Here is a 15,761-nt window from a genome sequence, read left to right as displayed (position 1 = left end):
TTGGGGTAGGTCATTCGTATGAATTTATACGAATTTGTCAACTCGTAAAATACATACGATTTAGCAAAAAACGTATGAATTAGTACGAGTGAGGTCGTATGAATTCATACGATTTAGCCACCTCGTAAAATACGTACGAATTGCCGTGAGATCGGGTTGGTTCCTTTCATTCTTTCAAATAAATAATATAAAATTGCATAAATTATTCTTGAACTGACCGAAGTATTTAAAGGGAGAAGGGTGCATTAAAAACATACATTCTAACATGTTAAATCCACTATTATTTTATATAGAATTATTCTAGTCTATACAGTATTCAATGCAATTACAGAAAAATTAAGAGTAATCCCTTACTTTACTTTTTAAGACAAAAGTAATTAGATTACAGTAATTAATTACTTAGCAATGCATTACACCCAACACTGATTTTAATATTGTCCTTTTTATACCTCGGTGTAAAATGCCACATGAGAACTTATAGGAGCACATTTGAGTGATGATTGATCTGTGAATGGAAAATGAATCGAACTTCTCACCTCTGCGAACATGCTGTAATATTACTGGAGGTAGTGAACACTGACTCACTGACACATACAGTAAACTGCTGTTAGGAGCGGGACACTCTGTGACCAAATGTCCTTTTATTCACTTCACAGCTTACCAAATGGCAATTAGACAGTGAGGAAGAGTCAGTAATACAGAACAAGATTGCCGAACACACACCCTGATATACCAAATGTGCTACAATACACACACACACACACACAAACACGTGCTGTGATTGATAAATGCACTTTAATTACAATTCCATCTTGCAAACACCAGCTGAGTGGAAAGAGTGAAAACAGGAACTTAAAATGGCGACATTTTGCAAGGAGTCAGCATACAAAACATGGCAAAAATTTATATGTACAAAATATGTACAACAGCGCTATATACATCCAAGTATTATAAAAATCATACATCTTGTACATCTCCAACATAACAGGCAATAATTAACAAGATTTTTAAGGATTAACCTGGCACTTTTTCAGTCGGTGCTGCTGTTTTCTCCATGATTCCTTTAAATGTCAATCATGAACACAAATATACTGTTTTTATGTTGAGTATCAAAAAGTCAGGGAGTTGCAATGATGTGCATGGCTTTGTGGAAATTTATGGCGAATCGTCCACAAACACAGTCATACATCTACACTTACACACTCACAAACACACACACACACTTACAAACAAATGTGAACAAATATGTAGGGCACAAGTGTAAACACATTAAAACACACTTAAATATCCAGGATTCAAAGAAGCTCAATTACTGGCCTTTAAAACACTTGCTCTTCTTTCAAACTCATTTTTGACCTGACAGGATCCAAAATTAACTCTCGCCCAGCATGAAATGTGCGTAAAAACAGCTTTATAAATAAAATTGATTTACTCATCGGTTGGCTGGTAACTTTATTTGGAACTCTAAAATTAATGGTTCAAATCTAGTGCTTTAAAATTGATTAATTACATCTAACATAAAAGTTTGTTTACATAATATATGTGTGTGTATATTAAATTCCATATGACTGTGATATATAAGACATATAAATGTAATTATATATATATATGCACACATATGTGACCCGTGCTGGCAAAATTAGTGGGAATGCGCACAGGTTAATCTTGAGCTACAGGCAAAACGAGTCGAAATTGAGGTTTTCACAAAAATGAGTTCGTTTAGCAATCCTAAGGCTCCAAATAGCAATTAAACATCTAAAAGCATCTTTATTTGTATGTTTTCTGAGAGGAGTACCTTTCCTTTGACCATGAAAAATGCTGTTTTCTCTGCTTGCTTCTCGACGACTGGTGTTTTCCTCAGCATAAGTTTGGCATCATTTTAAAGCGCAGCATTAAAACTTTGTGAATATTCATAGTGAAAAGACACCGTGAACCTGATATACACAGAATTACAGTATTTCAAAAAATCTGTCTCGGCGAGTATTCACGCAAACATTATTTGTTATGTCTTATGTGAATGTTTGGTTAAAAACATCTGATGTGTAACATCATATTAGATGTGTGTAATACAGTAGGTCTTAAGATATAGGCTGTCTGTTTCATTAATTTAATCAAACAAATCATGGAAAAAAGTTGAATATATATATATATATATATATATATATATATATATATATATATATATATATATATATATATATATATATATATATATATATATATATATATATATATATATATATATATAAATATAAATTTTTATTTTATTTTTTTTTTCCCTATAGATATGGGTTTTGACTTGGTTTGTGCCAAATCCGGTGGTATTACCAGGGATTTTAAGGTTGAGAGATGATTTTGTTTTGGAACCTTCAGAAAATTTTAAAGGTGCCGTAGAACGTGTTTTCAAAAGATGTAATATAAGTCTAAGGTGTCCCCTGAATGTGTCTGTGAAGTTTCAGCTCAAAATACCCCATAGATTTTTTTTAATTCATTTTTTAACTGCCGATTTTGGGGCATCATTAAATATGCGCCGATTCAGGCTGCGGCCCCTTTAAATCCTCATGCTCCCCGCCCCCGAGCTTGCGACTGCCTTAAACCCTCAAAATGGATCTTTACAAAGTGTTCGTCATGCAGCATGTCTAATCGCATAAGTATGGTATTTATTTGGATGTTTACATTTGATTCTGAATGAGTTTGATAGTGCTCCATGGCTAAAGCTAACATTACACACTGTTGGAGAGATTTATAAAGAATGAAGTTGTGTTTATGAATTATACAGACTGCAAGTGTTTAAAAAATGAAAATAACGACGGCTCTTGTCTCCGTGAATACAGTAAGAAACGATGGTAACTTTAACCACATTTAACAGTATATTAGCAACATGTTAACGAAACATTTAGAAAGACAATTTACAAATATCACTTAAAATATCATGATATCATGGATCATGTCAGATTTTTTTGCTCCATCTGCCATTTTTCACTATTGTTCTTGCTTGCTTACCTAGTCTGATGATTCAGCTGTGCACAGATCCAGACGTTAATACTGGCTGCCCTTGTGTAATGCCTTGAACATGGGCTGGCATATGCAAATATTGGGGGCGTACATATTAATGATCCCAACTGTTACGTAACAGTCGGTGTTATGTTGAGATTCGTCTGTTCTTTAGTTTTAAGGTTTTTTAATAGAGACTGTGCGAATAACAATAACTCATTTTTGAAAATTTGTTCATTGCGACTCATATTGCCAGCACGGGTCACACATATAATGTAAACAAACTTTTATGTTAGATGCGATTAATCGATTTGACAGCACTAAGAATGATTCTAATAAATAAAAACCAATCACGGCTCGCATGTCTTCAAACAACTTTTCCCTCAGTTTCTATTCTAGAATGTTTGAGAATGTTCGGAATTTTATATGGTGTCATATTGTATGTGATATAATATTCCTCGTTTTTGTAACAGCGCAGATTCACAATCTCATCTCATACGAAAACTTAAATAATTCAATTATCATTGAAAAAAAATATATTAATAATATTTAGTTATTTTCATGACTGATAAGAAATATTTATGACTTAAATTTTCTTAATTCAACCATCATTGGCAGGTCAGCAAATTAAAATGTTGGACCCTGTCTGTCAATAATAGTTTCTTCAGCTGAGTGTGCCAGTAATTTCCTTCTCATTTCGAACCCTCTCAGATCTCTATAGCGCAAAGCTCTGAGGTCAAAGTTCATCAGCAGAGGTTGCTCTCCAAACCCCCCCCAGTGGTCAAAGTGCAGTCACACCTCCAGTTCCTGGTTTTCTGCATAGTGGAAGCGGTTTAGTTTCTCCCTTTCACGGTTGCAGATGTCCAGCTTGGGCACGTGAGCTGGTTTCAGAGCTGGAGAGGGTGCAGGTGAGGGAGGAAAAGTGAGCTCAATCTCTTCGCTGCAGAGCGCTGGCGTGGGCACAGAGGTGGGCACTGTTTGGGCAGGAGGCAGTAGGGCCACGCTGTGGTCAAGGTTACGGATGAGAGTGCAGAACTGCCGCTGGTTGTTAATGGCGTTGTCCTCGGGCGCTGAAGTACGTAGCTGCACTTTGGTCCGCTGGCGGTGGTGCAGGCGGGACAGCAGTAGTGCGCACACGGAGCAGCTGCCTGCAACAAGCAGGGCAAATACACTCACCAACACCATATAAAGACTGAAGCTGCTCACACTGGGGTCTGACACTGCTCCTGAATAGCAAGAGAGGCAGAGAGAGATCATTTCAACACCATTTCACATGCTAAAGAAGTTCTATTTTTTGCCTATTTATGCTCCTAACCTTGGCAGTGGGGTTCATGACATGAATCCTTCAGGCTCAGACACTCATTTCCAAAGTAACCGTCAGGACAGGCGCACTTATAGCCTCCTTCTGCACTGTGGCATGGCACCCCCTTCGGGCAGGGGTTGGGATTACAAAGATCCAGTTCTGCCTAAAATACAGTCACAACTTTACAAAATAGATTTGCATTTCAAACCTATAAAGGTGGTTAAACAGATGGCAAAATAGTTGTAAGAAAGTAAAAAAATATATAATTTATCATATATGCAAGAAAGACAAATCACAATTGATTATGCAAATATCCAGTGGTATCATCTCAGTTATATTTTGAGTGGAATTCACAACACGATTTTTGCAGTCTAGATGGGTCATCTGCTATTTGCAAAAGTATACTACCAGTCAGCAGCTTTTGGGCAGACAGCAGACAGATTTCACAGAAAATGCACAATAGTGTATGATGATTTTTTTAGCTTTCCACTACGATTCCATTTAGTTGGAGGATATCAAATAAGTTAAATAATTTGAGCTGATTTTAGAACACATTGTGTTCATTTGTCTTGTGTCTGGAAGCACGTTTATGTGTGGAAATTGTAATGCTCAGTCATTTAACATTTTTATTCTAGCTTCATGCATTCTTTTATCAACACTTGAATGTTGGTAAGTTTCTTTAAAAAGCAACATTTTGAACAAAAAATTGAGAAAATCACATTTTTATTCAGGAATACGTCAGTATCGGAAAACATAGATGTAGTGGATTGCGTCCTTCAACACCCCCAAAGCACACATTCATTTACTCTTCATGGGTTTGACATTTCATTCCGTAACGTTAGACACAGTAACGTTAGTATGTTTTAATTTATATGCTGTTTAATGTTTGATGATTGTGTTATTTTGCATAAGCAATGCTTCTCACTGCGTTCCATTCGGAAGGGCTCATCCCTATGCCCTAATCCCTTCAAAGGGTTTACCCTCTGGAGTCAGAGCTTCGAAGAGATGAAGGGTGTAGGGGTCCAAAAAAATCTCTTTTTGGAGCGCACTTCTGCGTCATCTTAACGGAGACAATCGAGGAAGAGTAGATTTTCTTTGTTTAACGTTAGTTTATTTATTTATTTATTTTTGGTTTATCGCATCATATTGTATATGTATTTGAAACATTTGAATGGACTGATAAAGGGAGCTGTAAAGTATTTTTGTTACAATGTCATTTTGACCATAATAATGTCAAAATCAAACTCTGAGCCTCCTGTACCGATTCTGTGACGTCAAACAACTTCCCTGTGCAAAGGATCATGGGAGCCTGAAGTGTCCATCAGTTGTACCCTTCGAAATCCTTCATTCAGAGGGGCGCTTTGAAGTGGCCAGTTTTGAGCACTTCGGTTTGGAACGACCCTTCAATATGGCGGCCATGATTATTTTCACTTCGAAGTGCCTTTCAGAGGGCGATATATCCGTTTAGAACACACCGTGAATCACTTGTTTCTGCTTCTTCTTCGTCTGTGTTTTGATCCGGAGATTCTGTACTCTTTCAGAAGATGCGTAACAGCGCCCCCTACCGTATAACAGTAAAAACATGGGTTGCCGGAAAAGTCTGTCAATGGCCCTGTCCCATATGGCGCACTTCATGTGGACTTTCGGTCTCGTGGACTTAAATTGCGTGTGCACGCCGAGTCTATGAGTACGTAGGCCGTCCCATTCAGCATTTTAACGCTCTGAAGTGTGCTCAGCAGCCCCTCCTTTGTACCCTACAAGCGGTCTTCCGCGAAGGCCGCATAGATGCGGGCTCCGCGCACTTTAACTACCCAGGAATCCTTGCGAAATGCCAATCAGTCAACGGATGGGAGGAGATTGGATGAGACATGGATGAGAAGAAAATATTTAAGTGTAGGTATTATTACGGTTTTTATGACCTAGGTGTACATTTTACCAGTTGTTACCTACAGTTTATACAAACATTATGGTCATTGACCAGTGGTTGATATCTCAAACGTAATAATAGCGCATTGAATAATACGATCACATTGCGATTCATTAAATAAATAGAACCGAATGCAAAAGCAGGCTGTGTAGTTGACATGGAGATATGTTGCTAAACAAAAGAAACCTGTTCTCAATGCTAAATATTATAATATTTGTATAAGATGTTTGTGATATTTATCTAATAAAGGGACTGATGAGATGACCTTTCAGTTTATTCGGCTCTGTATGGAGAGGTAAAATGGTAAAAACAACAACAACAATAGGCAGCATATTCCCCGAACCTGCAGCTCCTGTCAAAAAACAACCAGACCGTTATTTCCGGCGTGATGATCGAGTCTGTCCCAAAAATACCTCTCAATGCGCCCTCGTGGACTCGCGCCAAGGGCCCTATAGGTCTGCACTACATGACGTCACCAAAGTGTGGACTCTGAGGAAATCCACAAGTCCGGAGTGTGCCATTTGGGACAGGGCCACTGGTGAGGTGGCGACGTGTCATAAATGATGGAAAATTCTGTCAGTGTTTTAAAGTCTCCAAGTGTATGATGCTTAGTGTTTTAAAATCTTTTCAGATTCAAACTTTCATCTTAAATCTCTATATTTAGAAGAAAATTTACACAAAGCATCAAAAAAGGACACAAAAGTCCATAAGTCAGACTGCAATCATCTACAGAACTAAGTTCTATGGGTTAAAGGAGTAGTTTACTTTGTTGTTTTTTGTGGAGCACGGTAAGGGATTTTTTTTAAAGAAGTTTAGTAGTAGTTTTGTGGTAAACAGTTAATCCTGAAGGGCAAAAAATTGTGTTTGTAATCTGAAATTTTGCTTCTGGAATGGCTTTCCTTCTCTGATGACATCAGTTTAATGACTTTTGCAGAACATGTCGGCAATGTCAGTCTGCTGCCAGCTAGAGATTGTGAGGAGGTGCTAAAATCAAGCCCCCTCTCTCTTTCGTCTCAATCAATATTCCATTTCAATCGCAAATATGTCACAATACTGAAGCAAAGTCGGTCAGAACCTTAGGTTCATGCAGACTTGAAGCCAGTGTTTCGCAAGCCTGTTTCTGGAGGAACTCAACATGTAGTGTAGTGATCAAATGTGTAGTGTTGGTGTGCCTCCAGGAGCAGGGTTGAGAAACACTGTTGATTCGAGCTGAATAAACCTCAGAAACTTGTGGTGAAGAAAAAACCTGACGGCACCATCATAATCAAACCAAACAGTAATGAGCTCTCACCTCACAGTGGGTGCCAGTGTATCCCAGCGGGCAGCTGCACAACATGCCTCTGCCATCCTGACGCTCTACACACTGCCCTCCGTTTACACAAGGATTGCTGTCACAGGCGTTTACTGCGGTCTGGCACAGTTTACCAGAGAATCCTGGCAAACACACACACTGAGAGTCCTGCACACGTCACACAAGGAGAAATGGTTTAAATGTCAGTAACTTCACATCCTCAAGGTGGAAGTAAGCTTATCGAGGTGAATCAGTCCTTACTTTACAGTGTCCTCCATTCAGACACAAGCCCTGGCAGCTACTGTTCCCTGTTGAATAGATGATATTTTTAAAAAAACAATAGCCAACCAAGTGGAAACCCACAGAACAGGGGGTTTCATTGAAGAATTCATCAATAAAGTATGATCTACAATGACTGTGCCATCAGACCACAGTGAGCCATTTCCCATGAGCACTGAAACAGTCACATTTGATTTAAAACTCAATCATACAGTGTTTTGCTGGTTCGGATACTCACGGATGTCACAGTTTGCTCCTGACCAACCGGGAAGGCAGTCACACAAATATCCTCCAATCAGATTACGGCAGGAGCGGGCATTGACACACACGCCAGTCTCACATTCATTAGTGTCTAAGGAAGAGGAACGAAGCACAGTGATGAAGTGAGGCTATATTTAGAATGCCACTATATCTGCAGTATATAGTATGTATAATTGGCAAACTTCACATATGCAATATCCGGATGACCTTCTATGTGCAGTTTACAGCAGAACATAATGAGCTGGGTAGTGTATCCCACAATGCCATGCACTCAACTTGACCTACAATTTCCAGTTTAACTAATGAAATGAAAGTAATAGCGAAGACATTTCTATATATAGACTGTAATAAAAATGCAAAATATCCTTTTTTATTTCTGAGATGACTCCACTAGACGCCACTCCGTGAATTAACTCTGTCAGGGTTTTTTTTTTTTTTGCCAGTCAGCACCAGAATTTTTGCAGACTAGGTAAACCCAGCCTCATCTGCCAGCGATTTGATTTCGCCGGCAACTCAGTCTGGAGACCTGTACATTCATTTCTGCTGCATCTGTTACACTTTTGCGGGAACCAATCACAGACTGGCTTATCCACCTTGCTCACTACTGGCGGGTACAGAGCTCTTTCTCTGGCTCTGGGCGGGTATAACACGATGACGTCTCTCGCACGACCGTCAATCCAATTCCTTTTAACCTCTCAACGATGCTAAATGACTTCTTTAGTTTAGCAAACAAATCGCTCGAGTGGGTGTAAATACCGATCACTTTCATGTTTTTTTGCACAACCTGCAAAAATCGCTCGATGCCATTGCTGCTCCTGCAAACTGCTGATCAATGCTACAAACCAATACAAACTGTCTGGAGTTTTCGTATCGCTCTGCAAAAGTACGTCACCCGGATCGTTGATCTGATTGGTTGAAGGATTATCCAATTGCGTGAATAATGCTCGTTGATCACGCCTCTTGTGCAGTAGGAAATACATAGCATACTCCCCAGACCAATGTTCAATTTTAAATTGAGCTTGATCTGGTGATAGCCAGACAAGAATTTTTGACCATTTTCACAAAACTTTAATTAACACTAGCCAAGCGCCAAATGTGAGTAAAAATCGGCGTTGGAGTGAATAGTCGGCACTTGGCCAGTAATTTTTTTTTAATTCTAACAATACAATGTTGTGACAACATGAACGTGAACAAAGTGAACGATGCTCTGTACAGTTGACGGGTCAGTGCTGCATCATCTCTAAACTTTCAGCCTTTCCATTGTAAATATTCAAGCGCTGGAACACGGGAAAAGGGAATTTGTTACTCATGTGCTGTGTGGGAAGTTTAACATCTGAAGCGTGCGACCTGAAAGCCAGCATGTAAAGTTGAGCTCTCTTTTATGCCCTCCTGAGCTTCAATGGACAAATTCACTCAAAATTGTCAAAAAACACCTGTCTCAGTGAGTATCCTATAGTAAACATATGATGTCTTGTGTCTTAAGTGAACGCAAACACAAAACACATGATCCATGTGTGCATTCGGATTTAAAGTGACAGCATCCTAACATGCTACTGACTGCGTTTTTAATGCATTTTTTTTGTGGCAAAAATTACTATATAGCTTCATGCATTTTTTTTTATTCAAAACACTTGAATGAGGGTAAGTTTCATTTAAAAAAGCAACATTTTGAACAAAAAAATCACGTTTTTTTTTTCCTTTTCAAAGACTATAACGTGCATACGCAATGCCTTCATTGCTTGTTTCTCTGTTTTGAGAAGATGTGTAATAGCGCCTCCTACCCTACAACATTGAAAACAGACAGCTGGAAAATTACACTAATGGCAGGGAAAGAGTTAAAGATGCATATAATGAGGATTCACATAATATTAAAAAACAAAAAAAACAAAAAAAAAAAAGCAGCTGAGAGTGACTTTATCATGGTTAAAGGATTTGGTTTGATACAATATTAAGTGGAGTTCAATAAATAATCACATGATAATTATAGTTCATCAACACACTAAATAGTCCATTAGCTAAACTTGTGGCTTTTTGTGATTACAAAATAGCAAAAATCATTCACTTTCCACTTGCTAGATTTTAGACTCAAATTAGTTTTATAATAAACACTACCATTTGAACGTCTGGGGTCTGTAAGATTTTTAATGTTTTTGAAAGTCTCTTATGCTCACAAAGGCTTCATTTATTTGTAAATCAAAATACATCAAAACAGTAATATTGTGAAATAATATTACAATTTAAAATAGCCGTTTTCTATTTGAATATATTTTAAAAGGCAATTTATTCCAGTGATCAAAGCTGAATTTTCAGCATCATTACTCCAGTCTTCAGTGTCACATGATCCTTAAGAAATCATTATAATATGATGATTTGATGCTCAAGAAATATTTCTAATTACTACCAATCTTGAAAACAGTTGTGCTGCTTAATATGTTAGTGGAAACTGTAATACCCTTTTTCAAATGAATAGAACTTATAAAGAACAGTATTTATTTGAAATTATATTTCAAATAAATTCATTATAAATGCCTTTACTGTCACTTTTGATCATTTTAGTGCATCTTTGCATAATAAAAGTATAAATTTTCTTAAAAAAAAAAATAAAATACTGAACCCAAACTTTTCAACGAGTGTATTTCTCAGTAATTAGAAAAAAAAAATCTTGCTCAAGTTGTTCCTAATAAAATACTCTAGAAAATATTATTTCTATCCACAAAACCTGCCATTTTTGTGCTTATTAAAACACATCTCGTCTTCAAAGACAGATGTCTTTGTGCTGACGCTAACGGCTGTTTTCTGGGGTGTCACTGTGACACATGACTGTATTTCACAGAGTGTCAACAGTCCAGAGAGACTGATAGACTCCAGAGAGCCACGGCTGATCTGAGCCTCAGGGGGCAGAGGAGTGTGAGAGCGACTCTACCAGCAGTCAACAACCACAGCTCCTCTTCATTCAGCAATTAAATACACTGAACACTCTAGCATGAAATTGTCTGATGTGGGTTAACGGATAATGGTCGGTGGAGCAGTGATGCTGATTAATAATTTCAATGTGGTTTGTGCTGATATGGAATTTATAAACACAAGATGTGCATGTCGAGTTTCCCATCTCTGGATTTGATTGTTATGATTTAGTGGTTTCAAATGGCAAACATGGTGGTTGTCAGGGTTTCTGTAATATTTTTTCATGGTTTTTTAGATTGCATTGAGGTGAGGAACCGAACATAAACAAGAATCAACAGACAGGTACGGTCTGTGACAAGTTTAGGCAGGTACAGGCAGGTTACGGCAGGTGAGACTGTGGATGAGTGTGAGCGTAAGGCCAAGTCAGGCAAGTGTGGACATGTATGGACGGCTCAGGACGGCTCAGGACAGGTGAAGCTAGAGTGTTGCTTTTTATACTCACCGAGCTGGCAGGTTCTGCCGGTCCAGAATGGAGGACACAGACACTGAAAACCTTGATCCGTCTCTTGACATGTGGCTCCACGACCACAAGGACTGGAATCACACTGCAACACTGCTGCAGACAAAAACAACATGTTCTCTGTCTGGTCATGTCATCCAAACCTTCATCATCTATCTGTCCATCCATCATCCATCCATCCATCCATCCATCCATCATCTATCTGTCCATCCACCCATTCATCCATCCATCCATCATCTATCTGTCCATCCACCCATTCATCCATCCATCCATCATCTATCTGTCCATCCATCATCCATCCATCATCTATCTGTCCATCCACCCATTCATCCATCCATCCATCATCTATCTGTCCATCCACCCATTCATCCATCCATCCATCATCTATCTGTCCATCCACCCATTCATCCATCCATCCATCATCTATCTGTCCATCCATCCATCATCTATCTGTCCATCCATCATCCATCCATCCATCCATCCATCCATCATCTATCTGTCCATCCACCCATCCATCCATCCATCCATCCATCATCTATCTGTCCGTCCACCCATTCATCCATCCATCCATCATCTATCTGTCCATCCATCATCCATCCATCCATCCATCCATCATCTATCTGTCCATCCACCCATCCATCCATCATCTATCTGAACACCCACTCACCCACCCATCCATCCATCCATCCATCATCTATCTGTCCATCCATCATCCATCCATCCATCCATCCATCATCTATCTGTCCATCCACCCATTCATCCATCCATCCATCATCTATCTGTCCATCCACCCATTCATCCATCCATCCATCATCTATCTGTCCATCCATCATCCATCCATCCATCCATCCATCCATCATCTATCTGAACACCCACTCACCCACCCATCCATCATCCATCCATCCATCCATCATCTATCTGTCCATCCACCCATTCATCCATCCATCCATCTATCTGTCCATCCATCATCCATCCATCCATCCATCCATCCATCCATCATCTATCTGTCCATCCACCCATCCATCCATCCATCCATCCATCATCTATCTGAACACCCACTCACCCACCCATCCATCCATCCATCATCTATCTGTCCATCCATCATCCATCCATCCATCCATCATCTATCTGTCCATCCATCCACCCATTCATCCATCCATCCATCATCTATCTGTCCACCCATCCATCATCTATCTGTCCATCCATCATCCATCCATCCATCCATCCATCCATCCATCATCTATCTGTCCATCCACCCATCCATCCATCCATCCATCCATCATCTATCTGTCCATCCACCCATTCATCCATCCATCCATCATCTATCTGTCCATCCATCATCCATCCATCCATCCATCCATCATCTATCTGTCCATCCACCCATCCATCCATCATCTATCTGAACACCCACTCACCCACCCATCCATCCATCCATCCATCATCTATCTGTCCATCCATCATCCATCCATCCATCCATCCATCATCTATCTGTCCATCCACCCATTCATCCATCCATCCATCATCTATCTGTCCATCCACCCATTCATCCATCCATCCATCATCTATCTGTCCATCCATCATCCATCCATCCATCCATCCATCCATCCATCATCTATCTGAACACCCACTCACCCACCCATCCATCATCCATCCATCCATCCATCATCTATCTGTCCATCCACCCATTCATCCATCCATCCATCTATCTGTCCATCCATCATCCATCCATCCATCCATCCATCCATCCATCATCTATCTGTCCATCCACCCATCCATCCATCCATCCATCCATCATCTATCTGAACACCCACTCACCCACCCATCCATCCATCCATCATCTATCTGTCCATCCATCATCCATCCATCCATCCATCATCTATCTGTCCATCCATCCACCCATTCATCCATCCATCCATCATCTATCTGTCCACCCATCCATCCATCCATCATCTATCTGTCCATCCATCCATCCATCATCTATCTGTCCATACATCCATCCATCCATTCATCCATCCATCATCCATCCATCCATCATCCATACACCTACCCACCCACCCACCCATCCATCCATCCATCATCTATCCATCATCTATCTGTCCATCCATCTATCATCATCATCATCTGTTTGATTATCCATCCATCATCTATCAGTCTATCTATCCATCCATCCATTCATCATCTATCTGTCCATCCATCCATCCATCATCTATCTGTTCATCCACCCATCCATCATCCATTCATCCATCCATCCATCATCTATCTGTCCATCCATCCATCCATCCATCATCTATCTGTCCATACATCCATCCATCCATCCATCCATCCATCCATCATCTATCTGTCCATACATCCATCCATCTATCCATCCATCATCTATCAGTCTATCCATCCATCCATTCATCATCTATCTGTCCATCCATCCATCCATCATCTATCTGTTCATCCACCCATCCATCATCCATTCATCCATCCATCCATCATCTATCTGTCCATCCATCCATCCATCCATCCATCCATCCATCCATCATCTATCTGTCCATACATCCATCCATCCATCCATCATCTATCTGTCCATCCATTCATCCATCCATCCATCATCCATCCATCCATCATCTATCTGTCCATCCATCTATCATCATCATCTGTTTGATTATCCATCCATCCATTCATCATCAATCTGTCTGTCCATCCATCCATCCATCTATCCATCCATCATCTATCTGTCTATCCATCCATCCATCCATCCATCCATCCATCCATCCATCCATCCATCCATCCATCCATCATCTATCTGTCTATCCATCCATCCATCCATCCATTCATCCATCCATCCACTTATATGAGCCTATAATATAAGGACTTTTTTCCCAGTGCTAGCACGCTGGGTTTTTCTCCTAGGGGGTTTTTTCCACCCCTGGGAGTCAGCCGACATTGGCTTAATGTAGCACCATCTTGTATATGTTACATATTACCACGCTTGTTTGTACAGTTTATTTTTAACCACTTCCCTTTTTTCTGTGCTTCTAATATGTAAAGCTGCTTTGAAACAATTACCAATTGTAAAAGCGCTATATAAATAAATTTGACTTGACTTGACTTGACTATAATGCTTTTGAATATATCTTTCAAATAAAAATATTTCTGTCTTTGATGATTTAGTTGTTTGGTTGAGTCAAGGTTTTTTTTAAGTGTTTAAAAAGCTGTGACAGAAACAAGTTCACACAGTCTAAATCTAAGTCTGTTATCTTTGGCTTTAAACTGAATGTTCTGTCACCATCTCATGTCAATCAAAACTTCCATGAACTTTTCCTGTGTAACTCAGAATTATGAAAATGTCTCTCTTCTAGACAACAATTTTAATAATAAAAAAAAAAAATATCAGATTGTTTTAAACCCAGGCCTCTTTGTATGCTAAACAAAAACTGTACGACTAGACTAACAAGTTTTATTAAAATCTTTTTTGTAAAAATATTTAAGTCATGTCTTACCTACTGATAAGAGGTAATGTAGGTGTTTTTACATGGTCTCATCAGTTTAAGTACAGGCACATTTATAGAGGGCATTAGCGCAGGGGTTTACCTCCAAACCTAATCAAACACATCCGAACAAGCTAATCAAGCTCTTTAGGATTACTAGAAAGGTCGAGTGCTCCATGGTTCAGTAGTCAGGGCACTGATTAGGGAGTCGGCCATTTAAGGGCTGTCTCAATTGCAAACTCCTTCAAGTGCACTGAAACGTTCGCTCCCTAAAAATTCCCACACTGCACCCTGAAAGCCAGGGAGAATTGATACTCACTATGTTCCCTTAACAGAAATTCTGAAACATAAATCAAATGAGCTAACGCACACACACAAGGGATGTCTTGAAAAAACAAACTGTAAATTTAGTAGTATTTCAGCATAAACATGCATCACTAGACAGGTACTGAACATAATAGCAGCTAATAGTTAGTAGCTAACATGTACAGTATAAATAATTTGAAATGTTGCAGGTATATGTAACAATCAAAGTGCCCATGATTAAACTGAGGAGAACATGTAAAAACACAGCAATGGTCTTAACAAAGTCACCCAATGCCTTTATGAATTTAAAGAGCTCTTACAACCTGATATCTGTGACACATTATCATCTGTACATCGTGTGTGTGTGTGTGTCTGTGTGTGTCTGTGTGTGTCTGTGTCTGTGTCTGTGTGTGTGTGTGTGTGTGTGTGTGTGTGTGTGTGTGTGTGTGTGTGTGTGTGTGTGTGTGTGTGTGTGTGTGTGTGTGTGTGTGTGTGTGTGT

The 15,761-nt window shown here is 39.4% G+C and overlaps 1 protein-coding gene across 2 annotated transcripts in view; it reads right to left on the bottom strand.

Moving 5' to 3' along the window:
* Nucleotides 1–2,282: 2,282 nt before the first annotated feature.
* The window catches only part of LOC137023462 (protein jagged-1b), a 74,003-nt gene continuing 60,524 nt past the window's right edge, over nt 2,283–15,761 (bottom strand). Inside the window, exons 9-14 of one of the 2 annotated variants that reach the window (XM_067390600.1) lie at nt 11,462–11,575; nt 8,033–8,146; nt 7,777–7,823; nt 7,516–7,683; nt 4,310–4,460; nt 2,283–4,220 (exon numbers count right to left, since the gene is read on the bottom strand). In XM_067390600.1, the coding sequence (XP_067246701.1) occupies nt 3,787–4,220; nt 4,310–4,460; nt 7,516–7,683; nt 7,777–7,823; nt 8,033–8,146; nt 11,462–11,575 (1,028 nt within the window). In that variant the 3' untranslated portion in view covers nt 2,283–3,786. The remainder of the gene's footprint in view (nt 4,221–4,309; nt 4,461–7,515; nt 7,684–7,776; nt 7,824–8,032; nt 8,147–11,461; nt 11,576–15,761) is intronic. The other variant, XM_067390601.1, reaches the window with a different exon arrangement.

This window comes from Chanodichthys erythropterus, chromosome 7, assembly GCF_024489055.1.
Source record: "Chanodichthys erythropterus isolate Z2021 chromosome 7, ASM2448905v1, whole genome shotgun sequence".
Lineage (NCBI taxonomy): Eukaryota > Metazoa > Chordata > Actinopteri > Cypriniformes > Xenocyprididae > Chanodichthys > Chanodichthys erythropterus.
The sequence above is the reverse complement of the archived record's forward strand: the minus strand, read 5'-3'. Positions and strand labels throughout refer to the sequence as shown.